At 39.3% G+C, this 19,146-nt stretch overlaps 1 protein-coding gene across 3 annotated transcripts in view; it reads right to left on the bottom strand.

Moving 5' to 3' along the window:
• The window catches only part of LOC136446780 (sorting nexin-13-like), a 29,780-nt gene that overhangs the window by 4,536 nt on the left and 6,098 nt on the right, over positions 1–19,146 (bottom strand). The window contains exons 4-25 of one of the 3 annotated variants that reach the window (XM_066445342.1): positions 18,154–18,240; positions 17,518–17,642; positions 16,841–16,959; positions 16,229–16,342; positions 15,770–15,858; positions 15,252–15,335; positions 14,287–14,331; positions 11,181–11,319; positions 10,647–10,750; positions 10,195–10,291; positions 9,114–9,280; positions 8,408–8,512; positions 7,818–7,950; positions 7,132–7,149; positions 4,683–4,711; positions 3,827–3,878; positions 2,767–2,906; positions 2,295–2,399; positions 1,864–1,974; positions 1,272–1,433; positions 917–976; positions 377–591 (exon numbers count right to left, since the gene is read on the bottom strand). In XM_066445342.1, the coding sequence (XP_066301439.1) occupies positions 377–591; positions 917–976; positions 1,272–1,433; positions 1,864–1,974; positions 2,295–2,399; positions 2,767–2,906; positions 3,827–3,878; positions 4,683–4,711; positions 7,132–7,149; positions 7,818–7,950; positions 8,408–8,512; positions 9,114–9,280; positions 10,195–10,291; positions 10,647–10,750; positions 11,181–11,319; positions 14,287–14,331; positions 15,252–15,335; positions 15,770–15,858; positions 16,229–16,342; positions 16,841–16,959; positions 17,518–17,642; positions 18,154–18,240 (2,300 nt within the window). The remainder of the gene's footprint in view (positions 1–376; positions 592–916; positions 977–1,271; positions 1,434–1,863; positions 1,975–2,294; positions 2,400–2,766; positions 2,907–3,826; positions 3,879–4,682; positions 4,712–7,131; positions 7,150–7,817; positions 7,951–8,407; positions 8,513–9,113; positions 9,281–10,194; positions 10,292–10,646; positions 10,751–11,180; positions 11,320–14,286; positions 14,332–15,251; positions 15,336–15,769; positions 15,859–16,228; positions 16,343–16,840; positions 16,960–17,517; positions 17,643–18,153; positions 18,241–19,146) is intronic. The other 2 variants (XM_066445343.1, XM_066445344.1) reach the window with 2 other exon arrangements.

Here is a 19,146-nt window from a genome sequence, read left to right as displayed (position 1 = left end):
TTCACTTTTAGACTAATTATCACTTTTACAATTTCACTTTTAGACTAACTTTCCCTTTTAGATTTTCCCTTTTAGACTAACTTCCACTTTTAAACTTTCACTTTCAGACTTTGCCTTTCAGACTTTCACTTTATTTTCGATTAACTTTCACTTTTAGACTTTCACTTTTACAATTTCACTTTTAGACTAACTTCCACTTTTAAACTTTCACTTTCAGACTTTCCCTTTCAGACTTTCACTTTATTTTCGACTTTCACTTTTCGACTTTCACTTTTAGACTTTTACCTTTAGACTTTCACATTCACTTTCAGACTTACACTTTTAACTAATTTTTTTTTTAACTTTCATTTTAGACGAACTTTCACTTTTCTCTCACCTGAACTGTTTGACGTACTCTGCGACCTGTTCCGCCGAGGTCAGCACTCCGACCTGCTCCACGATCTTCCTGTTCATCTTGTCCCCGAGGATCGCCCGGATTATCTGCTGCAGCAGCGCAACGATCTGCCGCCGTAGCCACTGGTTCTTATCCTTCAGGTCGAAGACTTCATCCATCAAAAGCAGCATGATGCGCAGCGGAATGTTGTCATCAATCTAAAGGTAAAGCAAGAAAGAAAGAAAGAAACAACCAAATGAACAAGTCAGTACAACTCATGTGGAATGTTGTCATGAGAAAGGGGTAAGCAAACAGACAAATAGGTAAGTGAATGTAACCAGCATGATGCATAGTACAATGTTGTCATCGAAATGAATTTCTCCTAATTATGGCACAACTAAAGCAGCAGTTATTGCAACAACTGCACAATTCTGGCCCTTTCAACCTTATTTTAATCCAGACTAAATAAAATATCTAGGAAGACTTTCCATTCAGGCTTAGTTGTACTTAACTAGTAGATGAAATGAAATAGTAGTGGCTTACATTGTCTTCAATGTGTGCTGAGACTTTACAGTCATCATATCCCTGTGGGGACTTCAACACCTGTAAGAAAAACATTTCAACTTTAAGTTCAGCAAAGTACTGTACAATGTGTCAATGTATGAGGAGACTTTAAAACAATTCCAATATATATACTGAGCATTCTTTATGATGTCATTTTTTATGACTGTACTTTACAAATGCCATCTACAAAATACAACTTTCCCACTTTTACACATCTTTTAAAGCAACTAAACCAACTATGCTTTGCTGCCAAAAGCAACCCATTTTGCCATTGCTAGAAATGCCATTGCATGAAGTTTTGTGTAATAAATTATTAGTGAGAGAAAAATGTTACCTTGTTGCCAATTTTGCCGAGTTTGTCCGACACAGAGTCCGACACTTTCCCCAGACCGTCGGAGACTTTCCCCACCCCCTCCACCAGGTTGTCCGGCATTTGCTTCACCACGTTAAACGTGTTCCTCACAGAGTTCCTCAGCGGGTTCACCAAAGTGTCCATCTGTGGATGGAAAGTAGGATTTAAAGTCAGTTCTTCTTTCGATCATTTTACCTGAATTACATGTATGTTATTGTTATGTAATTAGGTAGGCTGACTACTCTTTCTTCGCAGCCAGGGAATGACTTGCGAGTGCTTGAAATTGGCGGAGCCAAATTGCAAGATTCTGGAGTGGCTACCATTTGACGCTTACTCGCGTGACTGCAATATGACAATTGAAGGTGTGGCCATCGGACTGTCATAGAGGTATTGAACCACTCACACTGGGAAGGACTACTCTTTAAAGTGCATGAGATGTGGCTCTCCCCAAACACAGGATCTCCATTTAACATCCTATCAAAGGGATGTACTCAATCAGGTAATTTTCTGTACATGAATTATCTTCTAGATCACAACATGGAGATGGAAAAAGACAACATTTATGCTTCCAGACCTTTCTGGCCAGTTGCCCTTTGCCCTTGTTGTAGGCTTTGTTCTCCAGGAAGTCCAACATGGCCTCCTTCATCCCCGGGTTGTTCTTCATCACATCCTCACACAGCAACGTCTAGGGGGGGGGGGACAAGGATGGGTTTACAACAACGCATTGGTAGAGATGGCAGACTTCACCCCCTTACCCATACACTCACTTTCTCACACACACACATGTACAAATATGCGCACAGCAATGTCTGGGGAGGCAAGTATGGGTTTTAGAACAAGGCAGAAATGGCAGACTTCACCCCCTTACACATACACTCACACACACATACATACACAAACACACACTCACACACATGCACAAACACACACACACACACGCATACATGTACATGCACGCACACACATGCACACACATACACAGATAAAAGTACAATGTATACCAACCTGCAAATATTGGTTAAGTTCTTTTCTCCTTTTCTCCAAAAACTCCTTGTTCAGATTTTTAAACGTCTTCTTGGCAGGTAGCTTTAGAGCATACAGGGAGTCAAACTGTAGGGAAAACAGATTTTGATATTTAAAAAAAAGCTTATTATTGAGTACTGCAGGTACACAGAACATAGTGGGTTCTGGGACACGTTCTAAGTAATATGATATCTTTATCAGAAATATGCTCCACTAGTACTGCATGGTTTCATCAACTTCTTATACATGAATTTTTGCTCATCCCAAGCAGCGAAATTCTGTCAAATGCGCGATGGCTGTTTTTTAAGACTTGAATGTTAATAACACTTCTATTACATGAACTCATCAAATTAAGCACAGCATTGCCATTTTAGTTTCAAAAGGAATTTTGACCACCAAAGAAATTGTGACCACAAATAACACAAACAAACACACACACACAAATAGACAGTACCTTGTCCTTGAGCCTCATGTGAAGGTCGTGGAAGTCGCTGTACCTGCGGAACGTGTCCCACACCTCCTCCTCGATCGGCGTCTCCTTCACCACACTGATGGCGTACAGCGCGTACTGCTTCCCGTGCTCCTTACAAATTCCTACAACAAATAAAACTTGTTTCTTTAACCTTTCAGTATCTTACTTATTCGTTCAACAGTAACAAACACCCGCCCTAACCCTTTCACCACGCTGATTGCGTACAGCGCATACTGCTTCCCGTGCTCCTTACAAATTCCTACAGAAAAAACAGAATTTGCTTCTTTTATCTTATGGCAGTTTGTACTTTATATACACAGCAAATTTCTGTCCCTGGAGTCCCTGTCCTTGCTAAAACAACGGTGTTTTCCTCACGTTGATGGTGTACAGCGCATACTGCTTCCCATGCTCCTTACAAATTTCTACAGAAAACAGAATTTGTTTCTTTAAATTTTTATCTGCTAGTGTCCTATGGCAGTTTGTACATCAACGCACAGCGGGACGGCTCCTGGAGACAGCGTGTAGAGCGTACTGCTTGCCATGCTCCTTACAAATTCCTACAGAAAACAAGTCGGTTCTTTAACCTTATTGTATCTCATTTTTATCTATCTAATCCTAACCCTAACTTCACGTTTATGGCGTACAGCTTCTCATGCTCCATACAAATTCCTACAAAACCAAGTCGTTTCATTAATCTGTTAGTATCCTATGGCAGTTTGTACATCGATGCACAGCAGGACAGTTCCTGAAGACAGGCCTGGTGTTGCTGAAACAAACTTAAGGTGTTTTCACCACACTGATGGCATACAGCGCATACTGCTTCCCATGCTCCTTACAAATTCCTGAAGAAAAAACAGTCGGTTCTTTAACCTTTCTGTATTTTAATATATTAATTAGTATCTATCTAACCCTATCGCTTTCCTTCTGTTGATGGCGTTAAGAGTGTACTGCTTCCCATGCTTCTTAAAAATTCCTACAACAAATAAGATTTGTTTCTTTTGTTATTATCCTATATATGGCACAAAAGAAACAAAACCCTGACCTGTCTGCATGATTTTGGCAGTGAGCTTGATCTGGTCCTCTCTGATTGGGCTCTGTACAGGAGACAGGTAAAAACATATCAATTTTCTAGTACATGTACAAGATACAAGATGTCTTTTATTGGTTTGTCGCAGATGAAAGAACACTGAATTAAAAACCAATGTACAAAAAAGTTTCAATCCGGTCAGCATACAGATAATCGATTAATCTCATACGTATCTAAAAACCGATATATATATACAAATGGTAGACAATATCATTTTACACAAATGTTGGTAACATTCACATATATGGCGCAGAATATATTACTAGTAATCATACTGGTTTAGCAATCTCGTCATGTACGGTATCGGAGAGTTACTGAATCTCAGTGTGTTTGCCTTAGGGATGTTCAGTTTATGTACATGACTATTTTATATGTACATGTACATGTATAACTCATACCCAGAATTGGCAGAGTGCATCTACATAATGGATTGTAAATGTATATGTGCTACATGTATGCATAGGCAAGGTGTTAAGTTATCTCTATGTTGCTCAATACAGTAAATAAATACATGCCATATGCACTGATACTGTACAGTGAGTGCTTGGCTAATTGGTTGTACTGGTACAACATGGAACGTACATTGCAACAGGCAAAGATAAAGATCACCAACAAGAGGATTGTATGAAAACTGCATACTTGGCTAATTTGTGCACCTTTGGTTGGACTTTCACAATGCTTCACTAACATTAAGGACTTTTTCTAATCTACATGAAAAGTATTCTTTTTAAAATTATTTTCTATCATATTTCATAGTATCATTAATAATAGTATATCAAATTGAAAGCATATCAAAATGTTTCAGACTTACTAGCAACCATGATCCTGATCCTTCAAGAGCTGGAAAACACAGGACAGAGAACTGAGTCACACAGCAAAATGATTCCCTGTTGGTTATACACAAATACACATGTACATTTGAGGCCATGTTGATTCCATTATATGGATGACATCCTCTGGGTACCCCAAAACTGACGCGAGCGTGTGTAAGAACAAAAGTTAGGCAAAAATAAAAGTTGCCTTCATTACAACATCTAAATGATCAGGAAGGTTGAACAAACACACAGAGTATGGTATGTTGATTGACTTTGGAACTGACACTATGCAACATTAGTATCCATTTTTCATATCGTTAGTCACTGACGAAAGACAGTGGATACTGTCTGAAATGTCAAAAAATGACTGTTTCAAAATCTTATCCAGTTGCTTGAGTAATTATTTTTGGCGTATCTTATTACCTGGATGTCTAACCTTCATCAACGTATCCATTTTTCAAATTTTTGTTGTTGTTGTTGTGATTTACAGCATTGCTCATTTTGCAGCTGTCTTGTAAGATTTACATTAAGGTCGAAAATTCCCTTTTTTTGGTAGCGGATGAAAAGTGATGTCATCTGTATAATCAAATCAAAATGGCCTCACAGCATATCTTTGCTTCTGTTGCGACTGGCTTGTATGATTAAAAGTATGGTCGAAAACTTTTGGGGGGAGAAAGGGACAAAAATTGATGCACGCGCGGATGTCATCCATATCATCAAATCAACTTGGTCTTGCGGGCCAGCACCTGTCCTGCGCGATACAGCACTCATACACACATGTACACATGGAGGGTAAAAACATCAGGCTGAATTGAAACAAAACAAACCTTTTGAGAGGCTACAGATTGGAATATCTACAGGACCAATAAATAAACATGCTCGCAATGACGCACGTGTAAGGTTTATGGAATGTTGAAGGCATTAAGCAGTGATATTAGGAGTATGCTGGAAAGTTCAGTTAGCGGATGTCCTGGTGTTTTGATTCAACACGGCTTAGACGCATAGTCCGTTGCCCTCTACATGGTCTTTCAACTTTTTGTTTGAGTTCACGGTCATTTTGAGTATCTCTTTTCTAACATTGAGCAAGAAATAGGTTTATAAATATAGGCATTTGGTTAACTTGATTTTATTATCTTAAACCTCCAATGTAGTGCTCAAGAGATGGAGAGGGGAATCTTTAAGATTCAACTCAAAATACTACAACTCTTTAATTTAAAATAATTTTTTAGGAAGGAATATGATAGGTACAAAGGTATGGCTACTGCAGTACAGTGACTGTGTTTCCAAATCCCTGGCACACATTTTTTGTAAATATATATGTACATGTCTGGACTTGAAATGAATTTATTTCTTTTCTGCTATATGTGATTTATGACTCAGTGTCTGTGCTTTTTAGCTTGCCAAATTGCAAATAGTTAAAATTCTTTGTGCAATCTCAAAAACCTAACTGCAAAATTGCAGCTAGTGGTTGGCCATTTCAAGCTTGTGTACGAACACATTTCCTGCTGTTTTGACCTGACACGGCTTAGAGGCTAATCCCTTGCCTTATCTAATCCAAGTTCCGACTTTCTACATGACCTCCTGATCTCTCAACTTTTTGTTTGGGTTCATGGTTGTTCATAACAAAGAAGCAAGAAATTATGTTTTGTTTATGAAATAATGAAATTTATGCTTTTTAATGGAGGTTCACAAAATAAGTTATAAAAGCATTTGATTCACTCGATTTCAAAATCGACAAAATTTTAAATCTCTATCTGTATGCTTGAGAAACAAATTTTGGTAATATTTGGTAATAATGTAGTCTGGTAATATTTGTTCAGTAATGATTTAGGTATGGCTATAGTGCTGTAACCTTATTTCTAGCCCCAGGCACACATTTGCATAGTTTGAAATATTGTACACAATATTGAAATATTTTCCATTGGTATGAACATCAGTCTACAGAACTTGGACATGGGAGAGTCAAAAGGAGCACCCTCTTTCATACAATAACAAATTAAACACTGAGGACAGGAATCACTTGATCATTTTCATAGCATGCTAGGTGTAACTTTGATAGATTGGATAATTTTCTTCATTTTCTGCTAAGATTGAAACTAGAATTATAGATTAGTGTAGAGGGAAGTATGATTGTCAGGATTGTATGACATCAGCAATTAAGTTGTTGATTGGCAGAGTTAGCGTTCGTTCTCATTTAGATGTACACATTTTGTAACTTCCGTTACTGTTTGAAGTAAGACATTCCTGACATTAAGAATAAGATATGCCACATATAAGGTGCCAAACTGTCGTTTTCATGCGACTTAAAACTTTTCTGGCGTTTGTCACCTTATATGTGGCATATCTTAATGGCAGGAACGTCTTACTTCAAACAGTAACGGAAGTTACAAAATGTGTACATTTAAATGAGAACGGGCGTTAGATATGGCAAATGTCCCAACTTACTATTTTTGCCTAGTGTTGCTGTTGAAAGAATTGTAGCACGCAGATCAGCAAATGCAAAAACAATGCAAATCATTGTGAGTGCCTTTGAGTTAGTGGAACATTAAAAAAAATCTCAACACAAGCAACAAAAAATGAATGATTGCATTATTAAATGTGAACAACCATATTTGGAGAATTGCATGCAAATCATTCCACATGCCAAGCCACCAACCAGGTTGTTAAGTTAGAACATAAGGTATGATAAGTGCATTGTAGGTAGGTTGCATGCAAAGTATGTACCCAGGATGTCCCAAATATGCAAAAGCTAATGCTACATATCATTTAAGTACACGTTTTGTAAGTGTATGTGGAAGGTTTCTTTGTGATATTTGTATTTGTGATATTTGTATTAACTTGTGGGTTTGTTCTATTGTACCAGGGCCTGTGATGTGATGTTCCAGCTCTGAGATGTCCCAAATATGCAAATTTCAATATGCAAATTAAATAACAGGTGTTTATTTCTTTATTGTGTTTATGTCTACCTTTGATACATTTTTCTGTCTGGCTTTACCTCTACATCATTGAGTAGTTCCAGCTCTGAGATGTCCCAAATATGCAAAATTCAATATGCAAATTTGAAGTTCACTATGCAACAAATGTATGTGAAGGTGTTTGCTTGTTTGTTTGTTCCTTGTGTTTATGTTTACCTTCGATGCCCTCCTCCGGGTCTGGCCCAACCTCCGGGTCCTTGAGAAGTTCGAGCTCTGCCAAAAGCTTCACGTAGGCAGGCGATCGCTTGAAAGCAGGGTAAAACTTGTCCTCTTGCAGAATGGTAAATACCTAGGAAATAAACAGCCAACATTGGAGCATTCAGGATGTTATTATAACATGAGGCAGAGTCTACACTTGTCAATAAGTACCAGTAATTGTAAGTAAAAGTTAAGACAAGGAAGTACATCTTGATATCATCATAACAATCTATGATATGTACATCAAATTGTACCTTCATGTACCTATGTGTACATCAATTCATATATTGGTAAACTTGGACTTTTATAGAACTAGAATGAGAATAACCAAATCTCAACAACATGCTACTAGTTCATTGATTAAGGTTAAACGTCCAGGTAATAAGATTCATGTACACCAAAATCAATAACTCAAGCAACTGGATAAAATTTCATCTAGTTGGTTATCCAGTTGCTTGAGGAATTCTTTTGGCGTATGCTATTAGTTCCTTTAAATTTAACTTTTGTGTTTTAACCAGAAATATCTAGAAACAAAATTCAAACATTACCCTTTTCTGAGCTTCATCAAATATGCCAGCTGACGGTGTGTCCTTGATTATTGTGTTGTAGATAGACTTGACTAGGCTGTCATCCAGCTTCACTCTGGGGGAGGCCTGAAATTATAGAAAAATACATCATTTTGTAACGTCATTGGGAAAGGGACAATGTTGAGGCATAAATGGACAAGACTGAAAGTGAGTGTTTATAATCCTAGAAAAGTCAAGTGAGCACATATATATAGTTTCAGGAAAATTACATGTTGGACAGACAAATGCAGTCTACCGTAAATGTTAGACTTGATCTTTAAAAGAAGTAGTTGCAGCATACCAAGCTTTATAGGCCATGTCTAAGTACCAAATGCAGGACATTAACAGGACTGCTCTTGTATAAGATAAATTAGGTACATGTATGTCCCTGTAGCTCAACTGGTAGCAGCCTCACAGTTGAGCTCCTGGTTCCAATTAGATGCCAACTGGGAGACCCTGGTTCAATCCTGGACAGGAAATCTAAGTTTGAGCTGCATCCATTTTTTGATGGATAAAATGAGGGTTCCATCTTCGAGAGGGTTTCTAAAGCACATTAAAGGGAAGGAGTAGAAACCCCTCCCCGTAAAAATATACCCTGCTACTGAAACAGCAAGGAAACTTGCTGCCCTATGTGCCACTAGGCACTACAAGGGTCTGAATGAATGAACAAAGCCTTGATTGTTCCTACCTTTTCTGAGAGGTACTGCTCATAAATGTTGAGCGCGGCTGCCCTGAGCATCTCATAATCCGGCCCCCGAGTGTTGTTCTGGATCTGCATCGTCGCCGAGACTCGGAAACCCTCGACGGTCAGCCAGAAGAACACGTAGCCTTGGCGACCACTCGCCGTTAAAAAATCTGTCGAAGAAGAAAAGACACAGTTAAAACAAGACCACAGCATGTCCAGGACAAAAAATACAAAAATCGGAAGTTCTGCTGTAGAAACAAGGTCACAAACCAGGGGGCTAAAACTTGATCTTTGTCTTCCCAACACCTACCCACATACCAACTATCACTGTAATCCATTCAGTCATTCTTCAGCTATGCTGACTACAAATATTCGACAACACAAACACACACAATTCCTCCATTTTTCATGGAGGTAAAGAGCACTCTACTTCAATGAGTTAAATTTATGGCAAAAAGACAACAAAAATTCACTTTCTTGGCTACCTGATACTGTAAAGTAAAAGTTCAGCAACATGAAAACAGAGGGCTTCAAGACAATTTGAATCTGACTACTACATAATGTATATTCACTCCCTGAAACTGTGTGAACCAAGGTGCAGCCTTTCTCCTCAACCCTCTTCTCATGTCGATTTTACAATCAGCATCATATATCTTAAATCCGAGAACCCACATTTTCAAACTGCTGTGGGCTAAAAGAGAGTAACTCAAGACATATGCAAGTGATATCACTGGTTTTATCAAGTTAAAACAAACCCTCTTTTAATAGTGCTGTAAAAATAGCTTTTCAGTACCATGAAAACAGCAAATTAACAACTACCGCAATTCAGCACCACGGACAAGTCCGTTAATTAGCAAAGAGGTGTAGGCTTGTATACTAGCAATTTACTGAGCATATAAAGAACAATAAAGCCCCTGTCACACATTCCCACAACTTTACTCTCAACCAAGGTTGGCACTGGGTTGGGAGTAGCCAGGAATCCATCCTATTCTAGCTCCAGTTCACTCTATGGAGGCCATGATCAGCTATGTGTGACAGGGGCTTTAGAGATAAAGTGCAAAAATGTATTTTATACAGTTCTTACCTATGAAGTATGACAAGGCTACGTTGTTAATTAATGCAACATCTAGTGGCAACTGGTACAGCCAGCCCTCCCGAATCCCCCCAATTTCATCCGTGTCCTGTAGGGAGGGAAACAGTTTAACAGTCAGAAGAATACACTCAACAAATAAAAAAATATCAAACCAATAATTGAGCACTTGGACAGCTATTCTATTCTTAAAAGGTACATGTAGGTTATCCCATAGCCCTTTTGAGGCAGTAGAGGCAGTGAATTGTTAATCCACCGTGTCTAGGTGTCTGTGTTTAGGTTATTGGAAGGCAGAGTCCATCCCTCTCCTTCCACTGTCTTTTGAATACTCAACCAAAGTCAGGTACCCAATTTCACACCTGGTCGGAGGGAGGACAGTTGTGTAAAGGGCCTTTCCAACGGACACAACGTCTATCCAAGAATTGGACCGTGACCTGTGTACTTACCACAGGAGGAGAGTCAGTGTCCCCACTGTAGAGTTGCTGTACCCTTCTCTCACACAGCTGTTTTACAAACATCAAGCTGTTCAGCTGCTGTTTTGTATCGGAATCTGTGCAGAGAAGACAAAAACAGCAAAACTAATGCTTGAACCACAGTTCTTGCATGTACCCTGAATGAAGTAAATTAAAAAATAATTGTTGTGTCTCGATTGTTTCAAAGATTGCCTTGTTTCAGAGATAAAGTCAACTCGGAATTCCGCAGGGTGCCATAAGACTGAAACATGTATTATCGAGTACTTCGCAAATGTCTTGAACACCTGGATATCTGAAGCATGCATACCTGAGGGGTTACTGGTGCTGCATTTAGTAGATTCTATATCTGTATACCCGGTATAAACGCCCTTAGGCATAACACACCAGCTTCGCAGGAAAGCGGCATGGCAGCAGTTGGTTATATTACACTTAACAACCTGTCACAACTAGCTTTTGCAAATCTAGCTGCAAGCGTTCTATCAAGCTATCCAGCAAAAATGCCCCTACCGTCCCCGCTTGTGTCTCTAGCTCTAGTTTTGGCGATTTCAGCGTCAACCCTCTCCATAACGGCCTCGAGCTCCCCGATCTCGTCTCCACACTTGATGACTGTCAGGAATGCCTCGTTCACAAAACAGGAATCCTTGATCTGCAAAACCAAATCATTGAACCGTTGGAATCATGTAAGTCAAAAAAGATAGCAACCTCAAACCAATTTAACTCAATGAACAGTTGAGTTACTCTTCGATTTAGATCAAAATTTTAGCAAGAGGAAAATGGAAACAGAGGGCTGGGGAAAATACTTGCATCTGACAAACACAGACATTTTTAATCTACTTATGTCATGCCCTGACACCATATCTAAGTTCTTAGGCCAATACATATGTAATGCTTTGCAAAAGAGAGCATGTATTGTAACAGACAGAAAGGTATAGTAATACTAATATCAGTACGCCATTTGCGCCCATATTCTTGTAGATATAGTTTTCAGAATAGAATAGTTAAGTACTCATTGTATTGATTGTCTTGTCATTGTTGCCATACATTGTACCATGTACAACTGTCGAGCAATAAAGTTCATTCATTCATTCTGACTATATTCAGTCCCCGAAACTGTGTGTACCAAGGTACAGACTTCCCCTCTGACCCTGTTTTCTTGATGATCTTTTCCTTTAGAATGAATTTTTTTCAGAATAATCCATGAACCAGCAAATCAAATTCACATGGCCTATGGCAGACTATAGAGTTAAGTATTTGTGCTACATATACTTCAGGTTTGCTATGTTAGTTTAACGATTACGGGGTCTTTTTCTGAATATGAATTGGTATTGAATCTTTATTTGAGTTGAATGTATGATAGTTGTGTGGCGATTTGTTAAAAATAGAGAGAACGATAGCGACCCCAAAAAACACCCCTCCCAATAAAATGGTATGGCGACAATGTGACGTCACAAAATCAAGATGGCGGCCACCACACATGCCAATGGATCCAACAAAGGTTTTGCTATGCAAGCCTGTAATGTGAACCATGTCAAGCACAGCCAACACTTAGCATGCAGATGTCATCGCAAGGCTGCACAACTGCCCACGGCAGACTGAGAGCTTTGGAGGAATCAACGGAGCACTTTCAGGGGCTCAGAGAGAAGATGAGATAAAACGGGTGCCACTTATGGTTCTATCTGTGATCAAGCAGGAGAAGGGCAAGAGGTCGTGGGCTCTGAATGCGTGAGGTACATGAAATGTTTCAGCTATGTTTGCTGTTATTCTCTACCAGGGCTGTCTCCAGGATCCATCCTTTCGTCCCGGGACGGAAATTTGCTTGTTAGGACGGAAAATATTTTACCCTGTCCATCCCAAAATCTGACATGGAATTGAAGAAAATGTATCTTTGTTAGCTTAAAATAATGAAATTAACAACAGAAATACAAACCAATCGACTCCCAAACAATGAGTGTGGCTCTCTTAATTTCCTATCCAAGGGACGTCCCTAACCGAAGCTCGATACATGTACTCATTTTCAACTGAGTGAAGTGAGGAAATTTGTGATAAGTGCCTTTCCCAAGGGCACATCGTCAACAAGGCATGTCAGGGGACTTGAACCCAGGACCTCTGGGTTATGGGCCAAACACCCAGCCACTAGGCTACCGCAATACTATGTATATATCTCACACACTCAGTCTGAGTTCCTCCTACACATTGGCATCTTTCCCAGGCAGGAACACCTTGGCAAATTGTCAGGAAAGATTTTGAGCATGATACACACGCAGCGCTCTTAGCAGAAGTCCTCTGGGAATGCGATTACAACGTCTGGGACGTCCGTATAATCCAGATAAATTACAATGGAACAAAATGATGACCGTGTGTCTTTATCTTTCACCATTTATGTGATGAGAGTTACAGGATTATTGCCAATTTTGCATATAATCCAGCTAGACTATATTCAGCACATGTTTGAGGGTAAATGTTTGTGGAGCTAGTGGAATTTCCCCAGAACAATGAACCTTTTAAAACTGTATATGCTACATATAGCATCTTTCTTCCCTGTCACAACCAGTGAAAGAATAGCTCTTCAGTGAGCTTAACTGGTGCAAGGAAAAAAAGTGATTTTGTTTAGCTTTGGGCACTGTTAAAAATTCTAATGACTGGAAACTTTTTAAATAATATAATCTTACTTGGGAAAATCTTTTGATAAATACAGCCACCAAGTCTGTCAGCTGTGAAAGTATTTCCTTATTACTCACAAACAAATAAAGGAAACTGGTGAAATATATGAGTCATATCATGACTCTTTCTGACTCATCCTCCCTAGCCTGTATCCAACCTACATTCCTATAAATACATGTACGTACAATCATGAATTCACAATGGCCTCAATAGACAATCAAAGGACAGAGCAACATACATGCACTTAGAACATACAAAGGGACATGACTCACTCTCTCATATAGTTTGACCTAAATGTTTAAGTGGCTGTAACAGTAGTGTATCTAGGTCACTTCTAACTGAGCCAAAAATGGCCTTTTATAGTCAGGGAATGCCTTGTTCATATTGGATCAAAGTCCAGATCTTGCTTTGAAACTGGAGACTGCCCCTATATATGTCGTGTAATCTCTAACTGGACTAAAAATTGATGATCAAAATTAATACGAGATACTTTGTAAGTGCTCTAAATGCAATGTACATGTAGGTTAAGGATGCAAAAATTGTTTAACATGCAAAGATAAAATCGTCTGTCGTGATTACTCAAGGCACTTGAACTTGAAGAAAATGGTCACAATGGATCAGTGGCCAATGTAGACAGTTTTAAAATAAATGCTTGGGCAAATGGAAATAACAATGTAAAGCACCACAAAATGTGTTCATATGGTCCTTGTGCGAAGGTGGTCATTGGTACAGGTTTGACTGTACAAAAATGTATATTGATGGCCAGGTGGTCTTGGCAAATGTGGCCGTTAGTACAGGTTAAATGTATCAAGACTGTTGAAATTGTATGCTCAAGATGAAAAACATTTGTCAGGATTCCTAGTAAAATACATGCACAGTTGCACACATCCAAGCTTTATAATGCTTTAAGCATTCTTGCAGTTGTTTTCATGTGTAACTGAAAGGTTGTGACCTGAAAAGTTGCGTCATCTTGTTGCCTGACTGTCTTTGTTGGGGACTGGACAGAAGAAGAAACAGAGAGACAGACAAGAAGGTGTAAAACAAGAGCGACAGAGAAGAACTTAAAACAGATCAGCAAAGGTCCGCTTTACACTTGTTTTTCGAAACTGTCTTCTAGACATTGTAGTCTACTTATCCCTTAGACTAGTTAGCTTCGTGAGTTTGAAGAGAAATGAAATAAAGTCTACTACGTGAAGTTTACTACAGCATCCGAGACAGAAATACACTTCTTTTGCAGACTTCACTTCATTTCTCTTACAAAGATGTAGTCTACATGTATGAGAGAAGTAGACTACAATGTCTAGTGCAATAGTTTCAAAAAACAAGTTTAAAACCTACCAAAGAGCCAACATAGAAGCAAAGAACACAGAAGCAAAGAACAGAACTACAACAAGCAAGCATTAAGCAAAAATAAAAGGCAAGGTTTACAAGTGAAGGATACATCTGGACAGAAGAAAGTACAAAAACTTGAAGTGTGCTATATCTGGGTTTTTTACCCAACAAAAACAAAACAACACAGTAAGAGCAGAATCATTATTTTCAGTAAAAAGAGAATAATTTAATTCTAAGGAAACCAAGCCTTGTAGTAATAGAAAGTTGTACCCATTTTAGGACAACTGACTACCTCGAGTAGAAGAATATCTTCTCTATACACTTAATGACAAGATCTGTCTTATTGTGTCTTTAACATTTTGATATATACAGTTGTAGTTTGTCTGACCCTAACCTCTTCCCTTAATACCTCAATGAAAAGTGGACCGCAGGTCAATCTGAGCTTCTCATGAAAAAAGTTCAAACAAATAAACATTTCTTTATCTATGACAAGCTCAAATCGGCCTGCAGGTTGCTTTTCATTGAGGTCATGAGGGAAGAGGTATTAGAGTCAGAGTGACTGTTTTGCGTTGTTTAAGCCCTTACCAGCCACACGGCGGTCTGGTTGACGTAGTCTGGGTCTGAGAAGGTGCCGATGGTCGGCAGGATCATTCCATTCACCAGGATCTCCTGAAGGGTGGGACAAAAAATGTGTTAAAGTCAAAGAAAACTCCGCTAAAGACATAAACATGACTGTTGAAATTCAAATTCCTCCTGCTAACACTTTCTGCAAATAGTACATACTGTTTTATCTGCTTAGCACTGAGTACTTATAAGGGAAACACAACTACCAGTGGACTAGCTGACGGTAAATGGGACAGTCACTGTTAAAATCCCAATATCTTCTAATACTGCTTTTTTTAGAATAGTACATGTTGCTTTCTCTGCTTACATAGAACTCTGCACTTCAGGAAAACAAAACTACAAGTGGACTAGCCCACTACTGTTAGTGCTACAACATGTGGCCTAAGTGTTAAGGAAACAGAGATGGGCACAACCTTATACATCATATAGTATAGGAAGGATTTAAACTGTAACTTAACTAGAAGACCAAGTATACTGACCCTGACAATGAACCTGAATGGTTTGTTGTGGAAGTCCTCTGGTGGCAGCAGCAGATAAAGTAGCACCTCGGACAGATCCTGCAGGTATTCTGGAACACGGCACAGTAAGGGTTAAACTGTACCTGTTGCACTGTATATCACATGAATTATTTCATACATAGCTTAGTCTTTGTTTCAAGAAAGTGATGATCTTTATAGAGATAATATTGAGCATTACAACACATTTATGTTAAAGAATCCTGGTTTGTTTTACAAACAACTAACTAGCAACCAACTTTACGTTGACTGAGTGCAGTGCAAGATTTCAGGTGGCACTTTCTTCAGTGTGCTAAGACTTACATTGTATGCATTATACACCTGTATACCATGTGCTCATCTCCTACGTTGAATAGGAATAAGGAATAGTTGATACAGAGTCCTTTTTACTGAAATAAGGGCACAAAAGATTTGGTACGGTACCTATTTCTCTCTGGTCTGATGTACAAATCAGATCTCGGCATATTGTTTTTTCCATGTCCGCCTCAAGGTCAAAGAAGATGCTCTCAAGGTCGTCCTGCGGCCTCGGAGTACCATCTGTGCAATCAAGTCATACATAAAGTTTTGTGCGCATCTTAAGAAATACAGAAAGACTTAAGCAACATTCCAAGACACCAGCTGTCTATATTAGCAAAACCCTTTCTCTTACTCAAATACAGTCCAACCTATCTAAGATGACCACTACAGGGACTTGAACAAAATGGTCACAGTGGACAGGTGACACTATGGACAGATATTCTTATTGGTCAATGGGAAAATTATCTAAGGGACCACAAAAAAAGTGGCCACAATGGCCAGGTGCTGATGGTCCTTAGGCAGAGATAGTCATTAGTACAGGTTTTAATGTAGTTTTGTCTTGAAATTAGAGCTAATGATACAGAACAACTGTATAACAATTGCTAGTTAAACAGAGGTGACAAGTAGTAACTTCTTCATATTTTGTTCACCAAGATTTCTGTAGATTTACGGCTAGTTTACCTGGATTTATCTCAGCCCTAAGACACAAGTACAATCTAAAGCTAGTTCCAAGTTTACCTGGGTTTTTCTCAGCCTTCAGCACCTTTTCTTGAGCCTTCCTGAAGAGTCTGAGATGAGAAGCAAAGTCGTCCACCAGCCTGGTGGTGAAATATGGCACCCATTCTACTTCTTTGGATCTGGAGGAAACCACAAACAGGGATGAGGTGTTGTATCAGTAAGCATGAAACTCACAAAGATAACAATGTATCTGTATCTGTATAGCTGGTATAACCGCTCTTCGTTGCAGCACACGAGCCTTGCAGGCACGCTGCACGGCAGCAGCTGGTTATTTTACACTGTATGAACGACCTGTATGTCACACCTAACCATTGCACATCTAGCTGCAAGCATTCTTTAAAGCTATCTAGTGATGATGCTCCTACGGTACTTTATGACAATGAGTTCCACTCTTTCCAATACAAATGTTGGAACACATGTACATCAATCCTGGGTTGACAACTCTGGTACTTAAAGGCATGACTGGTTCCTGTTCTTTATTGAGCTGGTATTATTATGTACATGTATAATCCATAGAGAGCTACGGTAACCAATAATACCATTACACAGAAAAGAACAGTCAACAAATAACGCCCAAGCATGTTGACTGTGTGATAGGGGCTTAATAATGATCATTACTAGCTAGAAAAGATCAAAAGAACCATAAGTTAGTGAAATGTTGTAGAATGAAGATTTACTTGTTAGCAAAAGCAATGATGACTCTTTGGGTCATGAGCCTGAGGTCGTGGAGGAAACTCTCGTCGTCGCTGATCTTGTCGTGGTACCAGTTCTGCACGTAGTCGCGGAACGTGTAGTCCAGGACCTGCAGGGGAGAGGGAACACATCGGTCATAAACTCACAACAAAACACACACAGACACACACACACACGCTAACACACGCTCACACACCAGTTCTGCACGTAGTCGCCGAACGTGTAGTCCAGGACCTGCAGGGGAGAGAATACACAACTCAGTAAGAAACTAAAAAAGAAAAACACACAGACACATTCACACAGAGACACACACACACACATAGACACACAGACAGAGACACACACACACACACAGACCCAAACACAAACACATGCACACTCACACAGACACCACACACACACACAGGTACACACACACACTAAACACACAAACACACATGCACACCCATACACATACACACACACACCACACACGCACATGCACACACTGGTGCACCCATGGTCAAAATTTAGGTGCACAGCTCCAATTTTGGGTGCACATTTTTTATGCGCCCAACATTTCGAGACTTGAATAAAAAAAACACAGACAGACTGACATATCAACAGATAGACAGACTGACCTCTCTGAGTGGCTCATCTATAGTACTGGATCCTGTCAGCCTCTTGTCTGTCTTGTACTGCCTCAACTTCTGTGCCTCCTCTACTAGCTGTAGGGACACAACAAACAACAATCAGAAATGGCAGACTTCACCCCCTTACCCATACTGCCTCATCTTCTGTGCACAAACTGCAGTTTTGATTTAGTAGTTCTGCAATGTTTTTTTTTTTTAAACCAGAACAAATCAAAATTGTCAGGAAAAAATACATTACAGGAAGTTGTAGGCAAAGGACATCCCAAAAGGATGTAACGGCCAATACTTGAAATTTGGATTACCGAAGTATATTTTCTTGGGTGTCAGACATTTTGAATCAATAGAGGACAGATTTCAATGATCATATATCTCAAAACTGAGAACCAACAATTTAAATTGTTGTGGCCCAGACTGCTAGGAAAAAACACATTACAGGAATTTGTGGCCAAAGGACATCCCGTAACGTTGTAACGACCAAGAGTCCTAATGGGACAGACTAGGCTGATAAATCCCCCATCCCACCACACACATGATCCTGGGTCTGTTGCCCATCAAAATGATGGGACCAGTCACAGCCAATGTGGATGAGGGATGGTGGAGGAATATATCAGAGTACCGGCAGGCGATAACACGCTGATAATGGGGCCGTGGGATTCAGAGGAGGGATTTTACACCGATGTTTGTTTGGATCTTCCTTTCTTGAGGATTTGCAAGTACACATAGTTTCATGCTATATGTGGTTTGATTTGGTTTTTATAGCATCATAAATTTAACAAATGCACAACATGAGTTTGACTCAGGGATATGGGTTTCAGAAAAGGAATTTTACACTGTTTGTTCATATCTTTCTTTCTTAAAGGATTTGAACCTACACACAGTTTCATATCATGTAATCTCTGATTTGGGTTTTATAGCATCATCAATAATCTTTAACAAATGTACAACATGAGTTTGACTGAGGGCCGTGGGATTGAGAAGAGG

This window comes from Branchiostoma lanceolatum, chromosome 13 (assembly GCF_035083965.1).
Source record: "Branchiostoma lanceolatum isolate klBraLanc5 chromosome 13, klBraLanc5.hap2, whole genome shotgun sequence".
NCBI lineage: Eukaryota > Metazoa > Chordata > Leptocardii > Amphioxiformes > Branchiostomatidae > Branchiostoma > Branchiostoma lanceolatum.
The sequence above is the reverse complement of the archived record's forward strand: the minus strand, read 5'-3'. Positions and strand labels throughout refer to the sequence as shown.